The sequence below is a fragment of the Apteryx rowi genome, unplaced genomic scaffold (assembly GCF_003343035.1).
Source record: "Apteryx rowi isolate R43461 unplaced genomic scaffold, aptRow1 scaffold_31, whole genome shotgun sequence".
Taxonomy (NCBI): Eukaryota; Metazoa; Chordata; class Aves; order Apterygiformes; family Apterygidae; genus Apteryx; species Apteryx rowi.
Genome location: NW_020449530.1, coordinates 1,581,595 through 1,598,879, shown reverse-complemented (window position 1 = coordinate 1,598,879; position 17,285 = coordinate 1,581,595). Strand labels below are relative to the sequence as shown.

The following is a 17,285-nucleotide window of genomic DNA, read 5'->3' as shown; positions in this document are numbered from 1 at the left end:
ATTTCAATACATAAAAGCCCAAAACATACAGTGGAAACCATAATACTTGTCATCTTCTTTCAATATTTCATAAGCATTTTAGTCACAGCTTGATCAGTGGGCTGCAGTGTGGTCCATGCCCTGCTTCTTTTCACAGAGGTGAAGCAGCATAAAAGTACCTATGAAGCTGCATCCAAATATTTGTGCAGCATTCATTATTATAGTACCTGAGCATACTTAAGTTGAGCACTAAGAAGTGACTTTACTCATTCCACATTGCTTTCCCTACATTATGGCAGAAGAGTGCTTGGCAGTGTCAGAATGCAGAAGGTCATATCTTTGATAGTGGCAACTACTGCTGGCATTTTGGATAGCTAGGGCATTTTTGGCGCTTGCTGGGGACAGCCACAGAAGGCTTTAGGAACAGAAAGAACATAATGCATAATCCAACTATCAGGCCAAAGCATACAGCATGTGAGCTAAGGACAGCTGGTGAGAAATGCAAAATTCCATGCTTCTCTACATTATAGACAGCACTATCATATGTATCTAATTAATTGCAGAGTATACGTAGCGGCAAGAAACTGCAGGAAACACTGCAAGAACAATTACAGTAATGTGCCTATTATTCTCACAGTGAAGTCTAAAGCATGGAAAACAATACATATATATCATTAGCACTTTTTAGCAGACATCTGTGTTTAATTCCAGTAGTTCCTCAGAATAAGCTGCAGGGGCAAGAAATGTAACTGCCTACAAAATGACATCTAACTCACTCTTATGTACTGGACTATCCAGAGATAGTGGGAGAAAGATGGTTGTACTTGACACTGGAAAATGAATGTGACCCATATTACATTCAGAGAATGCATCTGCAGAGCAAAAAGGTATTCTTTCTTTGTTATTCTTTAATAGACCATTGTCAGAAAAAAAACTGCATTTACTAGAGCAATAGTTGGGTGCTTCCCATATAAATCTTACTAGGTCCAGAAAACTGTGAATGGTTAAAATTTTGGGTGACTCATCTGAGAACAATATCCTGCTCCTGCTGCTTCCTTATGACAGCTATCATTGTATTTAACAAACTAATGCCTCTGGCAGAACCCTTTCCATACAGACGAGAGGGAAAACTGACAAGCTGAAAATCAAGAAGAATGACATTTAAATTCCAAGCAAGGCTGTAAAATATAGCTTCTACAGTTGTTGCAATTTCATTTTCCATACACATATTTTTACTACATGAGCACTCAATATGTGTCATACTGATACTTTCTAGAAAATGCTACATGGCAGCACCCCTTCTCTTATACTGTACATAAACATACTCAGGTGCAGATTTCAAATCTACTCTAACACTAGGTAAATATATCATATTTATGTAATTTTATTCATCCACTTGTCTGAGAGACTATTTTTGTTAAAGAAGTTAATAAACAAAACATCATCGGTTTTTCTGTGCTCTGATTGTCACATACGTCTGTCCATAGGCCCTTAAATTCTCCCCACTGTTTTGCACTGATTAACGTAAAATGCTCAAATTATAATCCACTTTTCCACAACATAAATTGAACACTTATTTTGAACTGTCTGCCCCTGTTTTCACATAGTAAATACTGACTACAAATGCTGTTGCGTGCCAGAGACTCAGTGTATATTCTAGGAGACTGAAGCAGACTCCAGAGGCTTTACGCAGATATTCTCACAGAGATAAAAAAGTGATGTTCCCTTTCTCCCTCCTCCCTGATTAACAGTGCACTTTCCTACCCTTCAGCATGGAAATAAACCTGACAGGTGCTGCCTGCTGGGTTTTTAGTGTGCTGGCAATAAGGTTTACTGCTGCTCAAACTGTTGCCATGACTGCTGAATGGGTCGAGCTGCTGTTCTTCATCCTGCCTGCTTATGTCATGTAATATTGACAACATAAATTCTTTACCACATAGCTCGCTTTACCTTCTTTGGCATTTATTTATAAACGTGCTTTTTGTCTGACCTTTGAATACTGAGAAATGATGAGCTTGGTGGCTGAAAGACAACAGTGAGATGGCCTGGTAGAGTGGGTGTTCCTTTTAATATGGTCATTTTTTTGTGCCACATGAAATAATTCAACAGCTGAGACTATTTTTTTTCCTATAAAGCAGTGATCAAAGACTAAATGTAGGTTACTTTATGGAATTTGCATGGCCAGTTGAATATCTCTCTAAAAACATGTACATACAACACAGATTTATTGCTGATGAGAGGAATCAAAACCTAACCTATGCAAACTAACCTCTTCTATTCCCTTGCTGTGCAGGTCCAATACAGCATAAGCTCTCCTATTACACTCCTTTCAGAGGCCATCTTGACAGAATATTACACTATAACCAAAATGGCAGATGACATACTGCAAGTGTTACTTAACATGGATGAGTAAGGCATTTAAAGGGTTTTCTACCCCTCAAATGCCGTGTAGTCCGGGTTTGGTTGTTTAAATGATTTTTTCCTGTTCAGGAGTTGGTGCTTAAAAGCAAGACTACATCTCTTTTGAAAAAAACGTACTTCAAATACTGTTTCCCAGAAGTTTCTCTCCTACGTGTATGCTCATGTGTGCGTTGGGAAGCTCTGCGTCAGAATGTATGGTTTCTTTTCGATTTAGTGTGTGTAACTATGTGTACCTTGAAGGTCAGTCCATTATTCCATAAGGCACAGAGAGAACAAAAAGTTCCACATTTAATCAGCAAGCTCCCAACCCTGTGGCTCAGCACCAAGACAGTGAATATAATCAAATCAAGGCTTTGGCAGGTTGGTTGCAGGAGTCAAAAAATTTTTCTTTCTTTGCTGCAAAAGTGATCACACTTTTTCTTGACTTTTCTTTGCCTTTCTGTGAAGCATGAGGGATTGGGTACAGCTGAATACAGGATACCAGGTAACTACATCATCTAGAAAATTCTCCAATGTTTGGCCTACACAGCCTAATCAATGCTCCAAATCAAATTGCTTGCCATATTTGGATTTGGAACAGAGATTTTTCCAGGTCAAATGGACAAGGAATTTGATAGATTTTCTCTTTCCTCTGTATTATAGAGTGTGGACTGCCCACTAAACACTGTCTTGAGCTTGCGAAATTTAACAATTCAGTCTATTACAGGCTGAAATATTTAGTTTAATTCAAGTTATAGGGATGAATGCTGCATGAAGGGAGATAAATATATCAGCCTATGAGAGAAAATCAAACTAGCTAACCAAATGGTGTTCCGGCCTCAGTCTCCAGAATCCTACAAAAAATGGCTTTTGGAGAGAAGCAACAGCTTCATGCTGAAGTGTCGCTTTTTTCACTGACTCTTCTCCTTTGGAATTCTTCTGCCATTTACTGACCAGGCCTAATGAGTCCTGATTCACTGAACACATGACCAATAATAATAAGGCTCTATGAATTTTGAGGTCTATAAACAAAAAAGAACTATAAACCCACAATATTACTAATGCCCATATTGTCACAGTTGATAGAAGTATTAGGCCTGAGCAGGGAGCTAAAGGGAGATGAGTAAAGCGAACAGAATTCAAGTCACTCAAAAAATGCTCCAGAGAATATTCAACTAGGCCACTGAACAAGATCTCAGTTATACAAAATGTATCAAAACAGCATCTTTTAAAGAAACAAATATGTTAAGAAATTAATTTGAAGTGTTATTATAGTTCCAGAGAAAACAAGTGTACAGGATAACAGCAATCCCCAGGCACTTACATTGTCCCACATTCCTGAGTCCAAACTTACCTCCCTATCAAGAGAGGAAGAGTTCAGGCTATAAAAAGCTACTCCTTTCCAGATGCTGCCTCTTCAAACTTATCTTATGAGATGACTTGCATTCTGTACTACCATAATCCTATGAAAATTTTAATGAACAATTTTATACCTGCACTCTTCACCACACCAATTCAATTCAATTTCACAGGCATAAAAGCAGTAAGCAATTTCTTATACAACACTAGGCCTGTAGGTAATGCATACACAGAATATGTTTGTAACCTCTGAGTCCCAGGAAACCAGTAGCAGAATTATCTGAGTTTATTTCAAAAGGAGTATTGGACAGACTGAGAGCTGAAAAATTACAGGTTGCTACTGCTACAAAGAAAAGTAGATGATTAGAAAACATATTAAGAGATCAAGACTGCAAAAGCGCATGACTGACTATAAAGGTTGCAGGCATTCTTCATCAAATATTTTCTCTCAGCTGTCCTTGCAACAACCAGTATCTATGCCTGCAAACATTTGCATCCTGGCATGCCTGTACAACACTTTACAGATAAAGGGAAATTTGTGATGGTGTGGCACATTATTTTTCAACAGCCATACCTACTGCTTCAAACTAAGATCTTTTTGGCATTGCAACAATATTCAGTTCAGGCTCTATGTGTGTCAAACTTAAGCCTTAAACCACAGTTGTTTTTGATGAAAGGAGGTTAACTTTGGAAAACACCCCCCCTTTTTAATCCATGTTCTGTTGCTCAGATGACTACTGTGTCTCTAATACAATTCCACCCCCGCCTCAATCCCTTCCAAATTAGGACTGATTTTCATGGCACTATCGGTACCTTTTAAAGAAAGTTAGCAAGTAATTTAGAAGAACAGAAAATCTAACTGATGGACAACATGTGCTAACCTGCTGGGCACATCATCTTCTGTTGCTTTGTCTAATACACTGCTCAGGTTATGTTCTGCCAGTGTCTCTTCAGGAACCTCTTCCAGTTCTTCTTCCCGTTGCAGTGACAGTCGGTAATTCTCCAGCTCAATCCGCTCAGGTGTGCCACGCAGTCTCTTGGCAAGGCTAGGCTCTTCCAGCCCATTTACATTAGCACCTAAAGAACAAGCCAGCGAATAAACGATAAATGCAACAATCAGAATGGTACTTTCTTAAGGAAATTGAGCAATTGGGAGAAATGGGGCATGAGACAGAGGGAGGTAAATAAAGCGAGAGAAAGAGAATACCTTATGTCATTATCCTGTTCGCCACTACGGGCAGAACCTGCTGGGGAGACAGACTGCAAAAGGGAATCTTAACAGTTTTGGCTAATAGAGGCTAAAAAGAATGTTGAATGTCCTAGTTGAGAGAGGAAATAAGGACATTTTAGCTGCATAAACCAGAGCTGCAGTGAAGCCTATTTGGTAAGGATTGCAGAAGGCCATAGACTGGGAATGTTCCATGAGACAAAGTAGAAATGCTACAGGACAATCATGCTGCATAATGCTAGAATTGTTACCAGTCAAGTCGAGTAGAACTACAGAGTTAGACAGCACAAAAATATTACTACTACTTAAAGAAAAGGGGAAGAGGAGAAGAGGAATGAAAAAGATCCACTTGGAGAAAGCTTTCAAACCTTTTCTAGACTTGAATTTACTTTTTATCAGAGCATGTGATGAAATAGGCCACAGGGAAAAATCTAGATGAGATATTCAAAAGCATAAATCCCACAGATCCCAGAAAACTGAAAGGACATGTAAACAGGCAGTTGGAGAAAAGAAGTATAAAGAAGCTTCATTCACTGTGGCAGTCAATGAATCACGTTCAAACCTGCATTCATCCATCTCTTAAAAATTCTAATATTTTAGCTTAAATAGCATGCTACTGTTTTACCCTTATCCAGCTTAGTATTTACAGGGAGCAATCTTTCCCAGCCTCTGTTGTGCTGTGCTATAAAGAAGCCAAGCCTTTCTCTCCTGAGATGAGCTCTTCAGTGTCCTGATCATACCCTAGCACTCTGCACCTGTCCCAGTTTGGATTACTCTTTCCAGAACCTGCATGATTAGAATTGTACACAACCTTCCAGATGAGGTCTTATCAGTGTATCATGCAGCTCTGCCAGAAATCTCTCATCTGATAAGCCCTGAGAGCACATTTGCCTATTTATACGCCACATAATACTGGTGGCTTTTATTTATTGACTGATATTGAGATCTTTCTCCTTCTCTGCTTTCGACTGATAAGCACCTGGTTGGTAGCCAAAATTCTCAACACTTTCTTAGTGCATGACCTGGTACTTTATACTATTACATTTCTATTTTTAATATTAGAGTCCACAAAATTTTGCTGTTCTTAGTATATGACATTCCTATCCTTCTCTGCATTGATGATGCTTCAAAATTTTGCCTCAGCAGTGAATTTCATTAGCGCATTTCCCCTTTTTTGCCAATATCACTAGTGAAAGTATTAAAAAGATCAGTCCCTACATTAATTTTTGTGAACTCCACATTCTGTAGGTGTCATCCAACCTCATTACTTCCTCTTTCAATGAAACCACTACTCTCTCATTTAAGTCAGCATCTTCCATACTACTCCTTCGTTTTACTCAGTTTAACTAGTAATTTCCATGTGGCAGTTTTCAGGTGCTTTACTGAAGTCCAAACTGATCAGATGCACTACCTTTCCCTTATGCAGATCATCAGCTACCTTATCAAGAAAAGCTGTCAGGCTAGTCTGGCACAGCCTTTGGTGAGCCCATGTCACATTTTATACCGCTTACCTTCATGAGGTCAAAATGTTTCATTTGTAGAACTATCAGTCTTTACTGTTTTCCTTCAAAGGTGCTTTACCTACTGTTTATATTAACAGATAGGTACTTGTTCAGACAACCTTTTTCCTTTTTGTTTTTTTTTTGTTTAGACATAGGTCATAGTTTTGTCATGCAGTGGGGTGATAGGGTATAAGAGGAGAGCTCGATTTGATTACAAATTGTTTCTGTAAAGCTCACCAGCTCTTCCAGTTTTTTTGAGACAAAGCCTATTTGGTCCCATTTTACTTCCACTCATTACAGTACAGTAATATTTGAATTTTACTTCCAGCTTCATTGGGTTAATTTCCATTTCCAAACTTTTCTACATATTAACTTTTTTTGCTCCCATGTTCAATGCCATTGTCCCAACTGAAATTGGAGGCCAAATAATCATTTAATTTCCCAGTTGTATCTAAAATTGCAGTTAATTCCAGCCCCATCTTCCTTGTGGACCCACTTCCATTTTTCCTTGTTTTCCTTTTCTTACACACACAAAGAATACAGCTGTTTGCTTTCTTTTCCCCTGTAAAGCCTAACTCAGCAAGAACTTTGGCAATGTTTACTTTATCTTCACACTTTCTGACCTCACACTTTCTGCCCTCCAAGACAGTTTTCTTTTGTCATTTTTTCATAGTTTCTCAGTTTATTCCTAATGGCTTTTCTTTTTTCTTTTTCTTTTTTTTTTTTTTGAGGCAATTATCCACTCAGTAACATCTTAGTCTTTTACGCAAAATATTACATAGGCCTCACTAAAATTAGTGGCAGTTATTTTCCAGACCTCTCCGAAAAAATAAAATCTTCTGTAAAGAAAACTGCCCAGAGTGTTTTTCTCGCTTGCTTAACATTATGGAACTCCTCTGTGACGTGGACAAGTGACTGCAGTGCCCTAGGCTGGAGCCACTGGGCCTCCTCGTGGTACAAGCCACAGAGGCCTGCTCTGGTGAACAGCTGGAGCGTTACTTTGCATTTCCAAGGATATTGTGGTCTCCACCATTTCCTGCTGCTAAACCTTACGCTGTGTATTTTTATAAGTTTAATGGAACTGAACTGCACTCTCAGCTCGGATTCACATTTCATTTCATTCTCTCTAGATGGTGATACCACTTCAGCCAAAGCTATTTTTATAATCTGTGTTACATTCCCCAACCCTGAGTTCACAGTAACAAGGGAACTGACCTGGAATATTGCTTTGCCAGTTCTGGCTGACAGTGAAAAACCAAAGGATTCTGGGTAATGGAAGAGCACCAAGGTGAGAGAAAACACAGAAAGAATATACTAAATCATCATAAAACAAGAGTTTTTCTACTTGGAACTCTTTATACAGAACAGAGCACTCGGTTAGGCCCAGCTCCTTCAACAGAAATCCCTTTTTACGTGCTGTTTTTAACTTGTTCTCTTCCAGTGCATACCCCAACAATACTATAAAGTTTACAAGCAGAAAAAAAAAGGATAAAAAGAATTTTTTCTCTATCTGACATTATTTCAGTTCTCTCCTTTTCTAACAACATTAAGTCTTTCTGTCAGCTTTTTCAAAGGAAAATAAGAAAGAAACATAAAACCATTTCCACACAATTAACTGCAATGAACAGAGTATAAAGAAAACAGATGCTTGTTTCATTGCTGCAATATTTGGGGTAGGGGTTGGGGAATAGACCAGCAGCTACAGCTCTAAGGTAAAGGACGAGTGAAGCTCACACCGGCATCTGCTTACGTGCATTTCACCAGCATATAATCTTTCCAGACCGTTGTTCAGAATACAAGTTATCCTTGTCCTTCTAATCATGAACCCCCAACATAACTGGTACAAGGAGAATCAAACCAATTCTGTCACAGTATAAACAGGGGAGTAAGAGATGCAATGCAACTGTAAAAAAAATAAAATAAAAATAAAAAAAATAAAAAGATGGAAAAGATGAAAACCCTGCCTAAACTTTCAGGCAAAAATATGTGGTCAAGCCAAGACGTCCCATAAGTTTGGGAAGTGCTCTATGCCTCAAATTTTCAAAGACATAGGAAGAACATTCCCAGCACTTCTGTAATTCATTTATATATCCACATACTTCAGATGCAGGATTGGTCACATCTCTCCACTTTAGTCTGCACAGAAAACAGCTCTATATCGTAAAACATGATCCAGAAACTCAACTGATTACCAGCTCCAGTGAGGGATTTCCAGCAGTTTGGTCTGTATGGACACACTCTGAATACAAGACTTGGTTTTGTTTCTGAAAGGTGCCACAACAGCTTATCTAGCTCGCTGTCAAACTTGGAACCAAATGTGCAACAGGTGTAATGCGACTGATACCCAGTTGCACCACAAAGTCATCACCTTTCAGAAGGAAGAGCATAACAGCTCACCAAACTGCTTCAGGGATGAAAATAAGTGTCAGCTATAGGTGTAGCTAACACAATAAGAAGATGACCAATTTGATCCCATTATATCATAAAGTTCACATCAATTAATTTGAAGCTACAATAAAAAAATAAACAGGGACAGGAAAATTTGATTGTGTGCTACTCTCGTTTCCTCCATAAATATATGATGCTATATGGGTGGACAAAGTCCTTTCCAGTGCAGTTCTTGCAGATACTAAAGCTAATTCTTTAATGTGCCTCTGGAGAGGAAAGGTACTTCTCTCAGATCACTATATTATATTCCACAGACTATTTTGCAGCTTGCCAGTAAGAAATACTTGCAGAGTGCACTCACTATCCGTTATCTGACATTCCACCTTCTCAGGGCAGCTGGGCCCACAAAGCCAAAAATCTGAAGCTGTTCTCAACTGAGAAAAGGGGCTGATGAGGCTGCCTATGTCAGAAAAGGCTATGTTATTAGCCAAACAGGGAAGCTACCTGAAAGCCAAGAGCCGCTTATCAAGCAATCAACAGATCAATTTAAAAATCCACAAACAACATCCAAAATAGGACACATTTTAAAACCTGATTCTTTATTTTGGAAGAGCAATGGGCCGTGAACATTATATAGATCATCTGGATGGAACTGTTTTCCTAACAGGACAGGCTGCTTTAGCTGTTGCGTGAAAGCTGTCAGAGTCCTTCATTTATCTCAGCCTTGACACAGCCTGCCTCCTGTAAAGAAAATCATGTGATCAGAGATAATATTCTTGCACTGAACTGCTCCTTGCCTGCGTGAAATGTGTCCTTCTCTGTGTCCTGATTTCAGCAACCTTGAGGGTTACTGGAAGGCTTGAGAAGATCTTCTTAGAGAGAATTCCATGTCTATTTTCCACCAGGACTACCCAATTCTCCAAAACCTACAGATTAGTCCCATAAGCTAGATAAAGTCTTGCTCAGGTTGTTCCTGAGATAATGCTTACTGAAGAGATAGGACAAACCTGGGAACCTGGGAATAATGAATTCCTCCCCACAAGGAAACAACCTGCCTTTGCCCAAATCTTTTCTCTGTGGTATTGTATTAGAATTTGTTTTCCATAATCATGCAATATCTCTATACTTCCTCTTCTTAGTAATATCTGTTAAGACTGCAAGGTCTCTAAGGTACTTATCATCTCTTATGAAGTGTGGGTCCAGTACTTCACACGCAAGTCCCCAGTCTCAGCTGGGGCTTGAGGAGTTACAGCAATTCAAATAAAAGAGTCTCAGGCAGAAGAAGCAATGAATTAATACATTTCCCCAGAAAATCTTCATTCTGGATTTCTTGAATCTTGCACTTTCATGATAATCTGAAACATTGCACCTGTTTGTTTTCATTCCTCTCTTCCAAACTCTTCAATTACCTTCTACCTTCACACAATTGTTTGAGAACGCAACTACATCAGACAAAAATAGCTCCTATGGAAACAATGGCATATTACATATGACAAAGTACAGAGGAGGAAGATGGGAACTATTCTGTGGGAGTATAAACATAATGCAGTGAACTCTGGGTCAGAAATACTACATGTCCTAAGACATCTTTTGAGTAAGGATTCTGAAGTTTGTTTGCAGTTCATTGAAAATAGAGAAGAAAGCAAGTGAGATCTGATATTTGTTTTGGCTTCTCATTTTTCATCGGTGCTAATGTCAGATTAAGTTTCTGTTTTTTTCCCAGAAGTTTCATCCTCACCCACTCCAATTCCATTAACTGCCTCTTTGTAGTTCAAATCCACTTCTCATCTAAGTGCCTCAAAACGTTTTACAAGTATTAGCATATTAAAACAAACCTATTTTTGAAGTAGATAAGTACTGTAAAGGTATTACACAAGTCCAGACACAGAGAGATTAAATACCAGCAAATCAGTCTCACAACAGATGACTGGCAGTGCCAGAAACAGGATCCAGAATGCCCAACGCCAAGCCTTTTGCTCTCAACTTAAGTCAAGACAAAAGATTTTGAAATAAAAAGGGACTAAAATCTGCCAGATTTTAAGCCTTTTATAATTATCACACAATGTGCATGAGCAGGTTCAGCAAAGGCACCTCCTACGAGATGCTTGCTGTGCTTACCACACTGTTACCTTAAAGAAAGTCAAACCTGCTAAGCATTTTTAAGGCATGTATTTTATCTTCTTTATTGGTGTGTACTAAAAAGGGAATTCTTAGTATCTAGGTATGTTTTTGGATGCTGCAAATATTGAAACAGTAAGTCAGTTAAGGGCAGCTGATTTCTTTTGAGACATGTAGCCAGAAATCCCTTCCTTAATCCTCTCCAAAATTAGTATCTAACTGCTTTTAACAATTTTTGCATTGCGCAATATGAGATATACAAAACACGTAGCTGGCAACTCTAAACTGACTTGCAGAAGTATATTAAATGGAATGGGGTTTTTTTTCAATTTTTTTTCAGGTTTAGGAAGAAGTATAAGGGTTTAACTCTGGATTCATCTACCCCTTAATATCATATCTTCTCTTTTAAGAAATATCTAGGAAACCACCAGAAAGAGCCCAGCAGGTGTGGTGAATTCTTGTCACTGCTTGTTCACATAGCCTCATATCACATACTTCAGAACCGCACATAACCTGGTAGGATTCACTGAATTTTAAGAAGCACATCCTCAAAGCCAAAAGAGGTAATATATTATCTGCTCACATGCATTTATTTGAAAATAAACACATAAAAGTCATCAAGTGTCAATGTTATTTTGATATAATGCCTCAAATTTTCATCTTCCTATTTCGTAGGGTATTCACCAGCCTTCAGGGAGACTGAATTACCAGCTATACTGGGGAGCTGTCAAATCTTGAATTTTCTGATGTCTGCATTTCAAGTTTGATCTGTAACACTTATGTTCTGCTAAATCATTTCAAGTTTGATCCATCACAATTATGTTTGGCTAAATATGAAAGCTCTGAATTCAGAGAGAACAGTACAATGAGAAATACAAAATATATTCATAAGCAAGATATCCAGAATGTTCGTACACAGGATTCAAAATGAGCTCAAATCTGAAGATGACCCTGCTGAAATTCTTCCATAATGCACACATATGGATAACATTAAATAATAACTAAGTAAACTTTCTAAAAGATATGCTCTACTGAGCCAAAGCTATTGAGTTTGAGATGGGAATTATGCATATGCAAACTGTGTTATGCAGGCCAAAGTAGATTAATACAACTGTCCTTAAACTGACATTTAAAATCTAGGAAACTAAGGATCAGACGCAGAACAGAATGGCAGCTCTTTCTAGCCAACTAGGAGAAAGAGAGCTTTGCCACTGAGCAGCCAACGTGCCTGAGACCTCTACTACCATGTCAAATCGTAACCCACAAACTGTCACTCAAGCAGTTCTTACAAGCAGGTCAGAGAACTGCACAGAGCAATAGGAAGATTAAGCTGTACAGACAAAAAGGTGGTTTATTTAAATATCCTCTTATACAGAGACCCAGCAGAGAGTTATTAGAGAAACTAGCACTATTACCAGTGCTGTCCAAGAAGTTTTGTAACTTACAAAACCATTATCATCTGTATGGGAATAACTGACAGCTAAAACATTCGAGGAATTCTGAAACCCCAGAAACAATCGTATGAAGATATAAGCCCTCCTCCACACATTCCAGCTAGAATCAAATTCTTCACATCTCAGATACTGTCTGCAAATGTGCAAGCCCATTATCTTCATAATTATACAAACGAATTTGACTGACCACTGAATGAAATCAGTAATTCACGTGTTTAACTTATAAATGTTACAATATTTTCTTCTGTCCCCACGCTATTTGGTTAAAAGTGGGTTCAGCACTGTCAAAAAAGACACTGAAAAAACTTGGTCTCCTACAACATTAGCAGCATGAGGCCTAAAACCAATTGTCAATTTGATTTGACCTTACCTTTCTTCATTTTTAATGGAAGTAGGCAAAAGTGAATATAATTAATCAGTTTTATTTCAAAGTTATTTTTAATTTATTCTTGTGACTTGAAAACAAGCCAAAATTCATCCCCAGCTCACACCAAGGTTATGTTTGAGTTATACATGGTGTTTTTCATATGCAGAAGTGTGAAACATTGTTATTAAGTAATTAAAACTTAAAGCTCAGTATATGGCTTAACAATATAGAAAAGCTGCCTTCATTACAGCAGAGGTATAGAATAATCCAAGATATAGTTATTTTTGACTCTTGGAAAGTGTCCAGTGTTGTGGATGGGGGATGGGTAAGAGAGGTATTAGGTCACCTAATCCATGCCCCAGTGAACACTGCTAAGGTTGGTTTTCCTCACTGAATCTCTTCTGGCAGAAAATCCTAACATTCATACGGATTTCATTCTTACTTCTGCTAAAACAGGTTACCAGCACTAGAGATATAAAATCCATATATTAATTTATCAATTAATTGTTGGCACATCCATTATCCAGGTATATTGGTAAGTCAGTAACATATTACTATCACTTTCCATTTTGTTGGTATCATTTAAGATGTCTGAACTCTCTCCAATACTTTGATCAACTCTATCCTATGTTGCCTGGCATGGTTTTCATTTCCTGAAAGAAGCTGAGTGTGGGAAGGCTGGAGAGCACTGAAGGATAATTTGACTAAAGATAACATTACTCTGCAGGCATAAATTTTGTCCTGGCAGCTGTTAAAGGTATATTCCCTCAAAGAACCACCTGGGATGAGTCCCACCCAGAGACTGGGAGGGGAAAAAAGGGAATGAGAGAAAGGCCACTCTGTATTTTAAAATCATGAAGACCTTGGTTCATGGGGTTTTCTCCCTTAAGTGGAATTTTTTCTTTGTTTCTTTAAGTTCCTTTGGAATTAACATTTAAGAGTGATTGTCCAAGAGTAATCCAAAGGGTAAGTCACCCTTTTAAGTTGCTGGAAAGAAACCTCCTCTATCTTCTCTACTACACCAGAGAGTCATTCATTGTGGCATAGATTTTTAAGCTCATGTTCAGCAGCCCTCTGGAACCTTTTATTTCACCAAGAGGTATCAGACATACGATTCACAGAATCACAGAATCACAGAATGGTTGAGGTTGGAAGGGACCTCTGGAGATCACCTAGTCCAACCCCCCTGCTCAAGCAGGGTCACCTAGAGCACGTTGCACAGGATCATGTCCAGGTGGCTTTTGAATATCTCCAGAGAAGGAGACTCCACAACCTCTCTGGGCAACCTGTTCCAGTGCTCTGTCACCCTCACAGTGACAAAGTTTTTCCTCATATTCAGATGGAACTTCCTGTGTTTCAGTTTGTGCCCATTGCCTTGTGTCCTGTCACTGGGCACCACTGAAAAGAGTCTGGTCCCATCCTCTCGACACCCTCCCTTTAGATACTTGAACACGTTGATAAGATCCCCTCTCAGCCTTCTCTTCTCCAGGCTAAACAGGCCCAGCTCTCTCAGTCTTTCCTCATAAGAGAGATGCTCCAGTCCCCTCATCATCTTTGTAGCCCTTTGCTGGACTTGCTCCAGTAGTGCCACATCCCTCTTGTACTGGGGAGCCCAGAACTGGACACAGTACTCTAGATGTGGCCTCACCAGGTCTGAGGAGAGGGGGAGAATCACCTCCCTTGACCTGCTGGCAACACTCTTCCTGATGCACCCCAGGATACCATTGGCCTTCTTGGCCACAAGGGCACATTGCTGCCTCATGCTTAACTTGGTGTCCACCAGCACTCCCAGGTCCTTCTCCGCAGAGCTGCTTTCCAGCAGGTCAACCCCCAACCTGTACTGGTGCATGGGGTTATTCCTCCCCAGGTGCAGGACCCTGCACTTGCCTTTGCTGAACCTCATGAGGTTCCACCTCTCCAGCCTGCCCAGGTCTCTCTGAATGGCAGCACAGCCCTCTGGGGTATCAGCCACTCCTCCCAGCTTTGTATCGTCGGCAAACTTGCTGAGGGTGCACTCTGTCCCTTCATCCAGGTCATTGATGAAGAAGCTGAACAAGACTGGACCCAGTCCTGACCCCTGGGGGACACCGCTAGCTAGACTCTGCGCTGCTGATTCCTCCTGTGCAAGTAACACATTCTAGCAAAAAGCTGAACCAAGGTCATTTCCATCCAAAAATRCTACAGGAATCTATTAATACATATAATGCTTACTTTTTATAGAAATCAGTACTTCCAATTCCACCTCTGATTTTGGAAATTGTTTTGATCACTGAAGAACAAACAATCAGCAACAGAAATTTTATCATACATAAGAAAATAGTCTGGAACATCAGGTGATCTCTGCTTCCTGTCCAAATTATTATCAGATGCAAAATACAGCCTTCAAATTCAGTAATAAGTCATGATTGTATGGATATCTTCTTTCAACTACTGAGCTAACCATTGTCTCCTCCATTGCAATTTATCCATAATTAATGGATCTCAGAATTTATTTGGACACTAGCTGTGTCATTCCTTGATTTCTATCATTTGTTTCAAATTATTAAGTGCTGCAAATGAAACAGGCTGAAAGCTGAGGTTGGCAGTTACAGGAAAATATATGGGGGTACACTTGTCCTAAGGGAAAGCTCTATATGCTCCAAGCAGCATAGACACCTGGCTCCCTCTTTCTGTTGCAGATCCTCCCTATTATCTCCATTTATCCCACATATTCTTGTATAATTTGTAAAGCAAATGAATATTCAAACCCAGCCAGAGCTTCACACCTTAGTGGGAATTTTTCTGAAACTAAGAAAGTTCCATTACATAAGTATATAGCTAGGTATATCCAAAATCTACCACAGTTCTAAAAACAAAGCTTCCAAAAGACACGTTACTGATTAAAGATGACTTACACATCAATTTTGATGTTTTAAATCAGCAAGTTACCCAAGCCTGAAAGCATTTGAAACACCTTGGGTAAAAAAAAATCCTATTTTTAAACAGTTCTACCCCCAAGCTGTCAGATAAACTTCTATAACAGCAGAAAGGACAGTTGCAAAATTTTCCAAAAAAAGAAAACACAGAATTCTGGGATGACAGCAAACATAAGAAATGTCAGACTAAACATACATTTCTGAGAGAAGATGTAAGCAACTAAACTGAGCATAGAAGTGCCATCTCATCCTTAAAGAGCATCTGCCCTGTTTTGTTTGGAAGGTCAAAGCTCTACGTCACCAGGATCAGCTCAGCAACCACTACTCCACCTTTCTCCATAAATATACTTCATAGAAGCAGGAGAAAATGTTAGATCTTGATTTTATGGTTTCCATTCCTACTCTTCAGATCATTTCTGCTTGTTTTTTTAAAGTTTGTTTTTCTCCCCTTGTTTCCGTGACATATTTTAAGATACATTACAAACTACGCATCTTAGTATTTTATGTTCCTGTCCACAAGCAGGTGGTAAAACTATCACTGGCTTGTTTTAATTGGTGTACACATACATAGACATTTACTCAGAAAACCCATGATCTCACTTTATCATTTTAAAAATAACTTATGTCTTCTCATCACTGTTACAGGATATTAGAGGAAAAGAACTGTATGCAACAGTTATTTTGCTTTCTCCCATATCTGATGAGGCAGCTTAGTATGTCTAAAATTTGAAACAGCTTGTCCATGCTAGGACTTCTACACTATCCTAGTAATGTGTGTAGCAAAGAAAATGGTTTATGCAAATGTCCCTCTTGGAAAAAACAAAATCTATCTAATGAAGCAAGTTGCTTTGGGATTCATGGCACACAGCAACTTAAGGACAGTTCTGAAAGCTCAAATCTTAGAATGAAGCTTCCAAACCTCTGTTAAGGGCAATTCAGCCCACCTTCAGTGGAAGTCATCTGGTTTTCAAAGACACAAAAATCCACAATTTCCACAGATTTAGTACATCAAAGACATCTTTCCCTTACAGGTTTAAAGTGATTTACAAACTTAAATATGACATCTTGCTTTTTAAAATTGTCCTTAAGAAAATACTATTTGTATAGTGAAGTTTGGTCCTTCAGATTCAGTTCTGGGATGAATAATTAGAAGGTAGTTAGCATCTGCATAAGATTTCCTGTGGATCATTTCTTTGGCAACTAAAAGTGAGAACAATAACTGCAAAAAAGTATGTGATACCTCACTTTCTTTATCTGTGAGATGAAGATAATATCTAATCTGTTTAATACAAGCTGCAAGGTCTAAGTAATGTTGAATACCATCAAAAGTGACAGATACACCTGAAGGACAGATCTGTGAGTCGAGATTCCAGGACAGGGTATTCTGAAAAATCAATGTGTTCTCTTTACAGAACCGTAGGCAAAGAAGCATGTACACTCAGTAAGAACACTGTCAGGCCCAAACCTTGAAAGTTTAAAAAGAATGGTATTTGAGATATTTTAAAGTAGATATCTTAGGATGGAACAGGAGGGAGGAGGAAGGGTAGCAGTGACTAAAGGAGCACTTGAAAAAGA

General features: G+C 38.9%; 1 protein-coding gene across 4 annotated transcripts in view; it reads right to left on the bottom strand.

Moving 5' to 3' along the window:
* Window positions 1-17,285, bottom strand: part of MICAL3 (microtubule associated monooxygenase, calponin and LIM domain containing 3) — a 134,530-nt gene that overhangs the window by 41,973 nt on the left and 75,272 nt on the right. For all 4 annotated transcript variants that reach the window (XM_026070343.1, XM_026070337.1, XM_026070339.1 and 1 more), the window contains one exon: window positions 4,620-4,815. In XM_026070343.1, coding sequence (XP_025926128.1) covers window positions 4,620-4,815 — 196 coding nt within the window. The remainder of the gene's footprint in view (window positions 1-4,619; window positions 4,816-17,285) is intronic.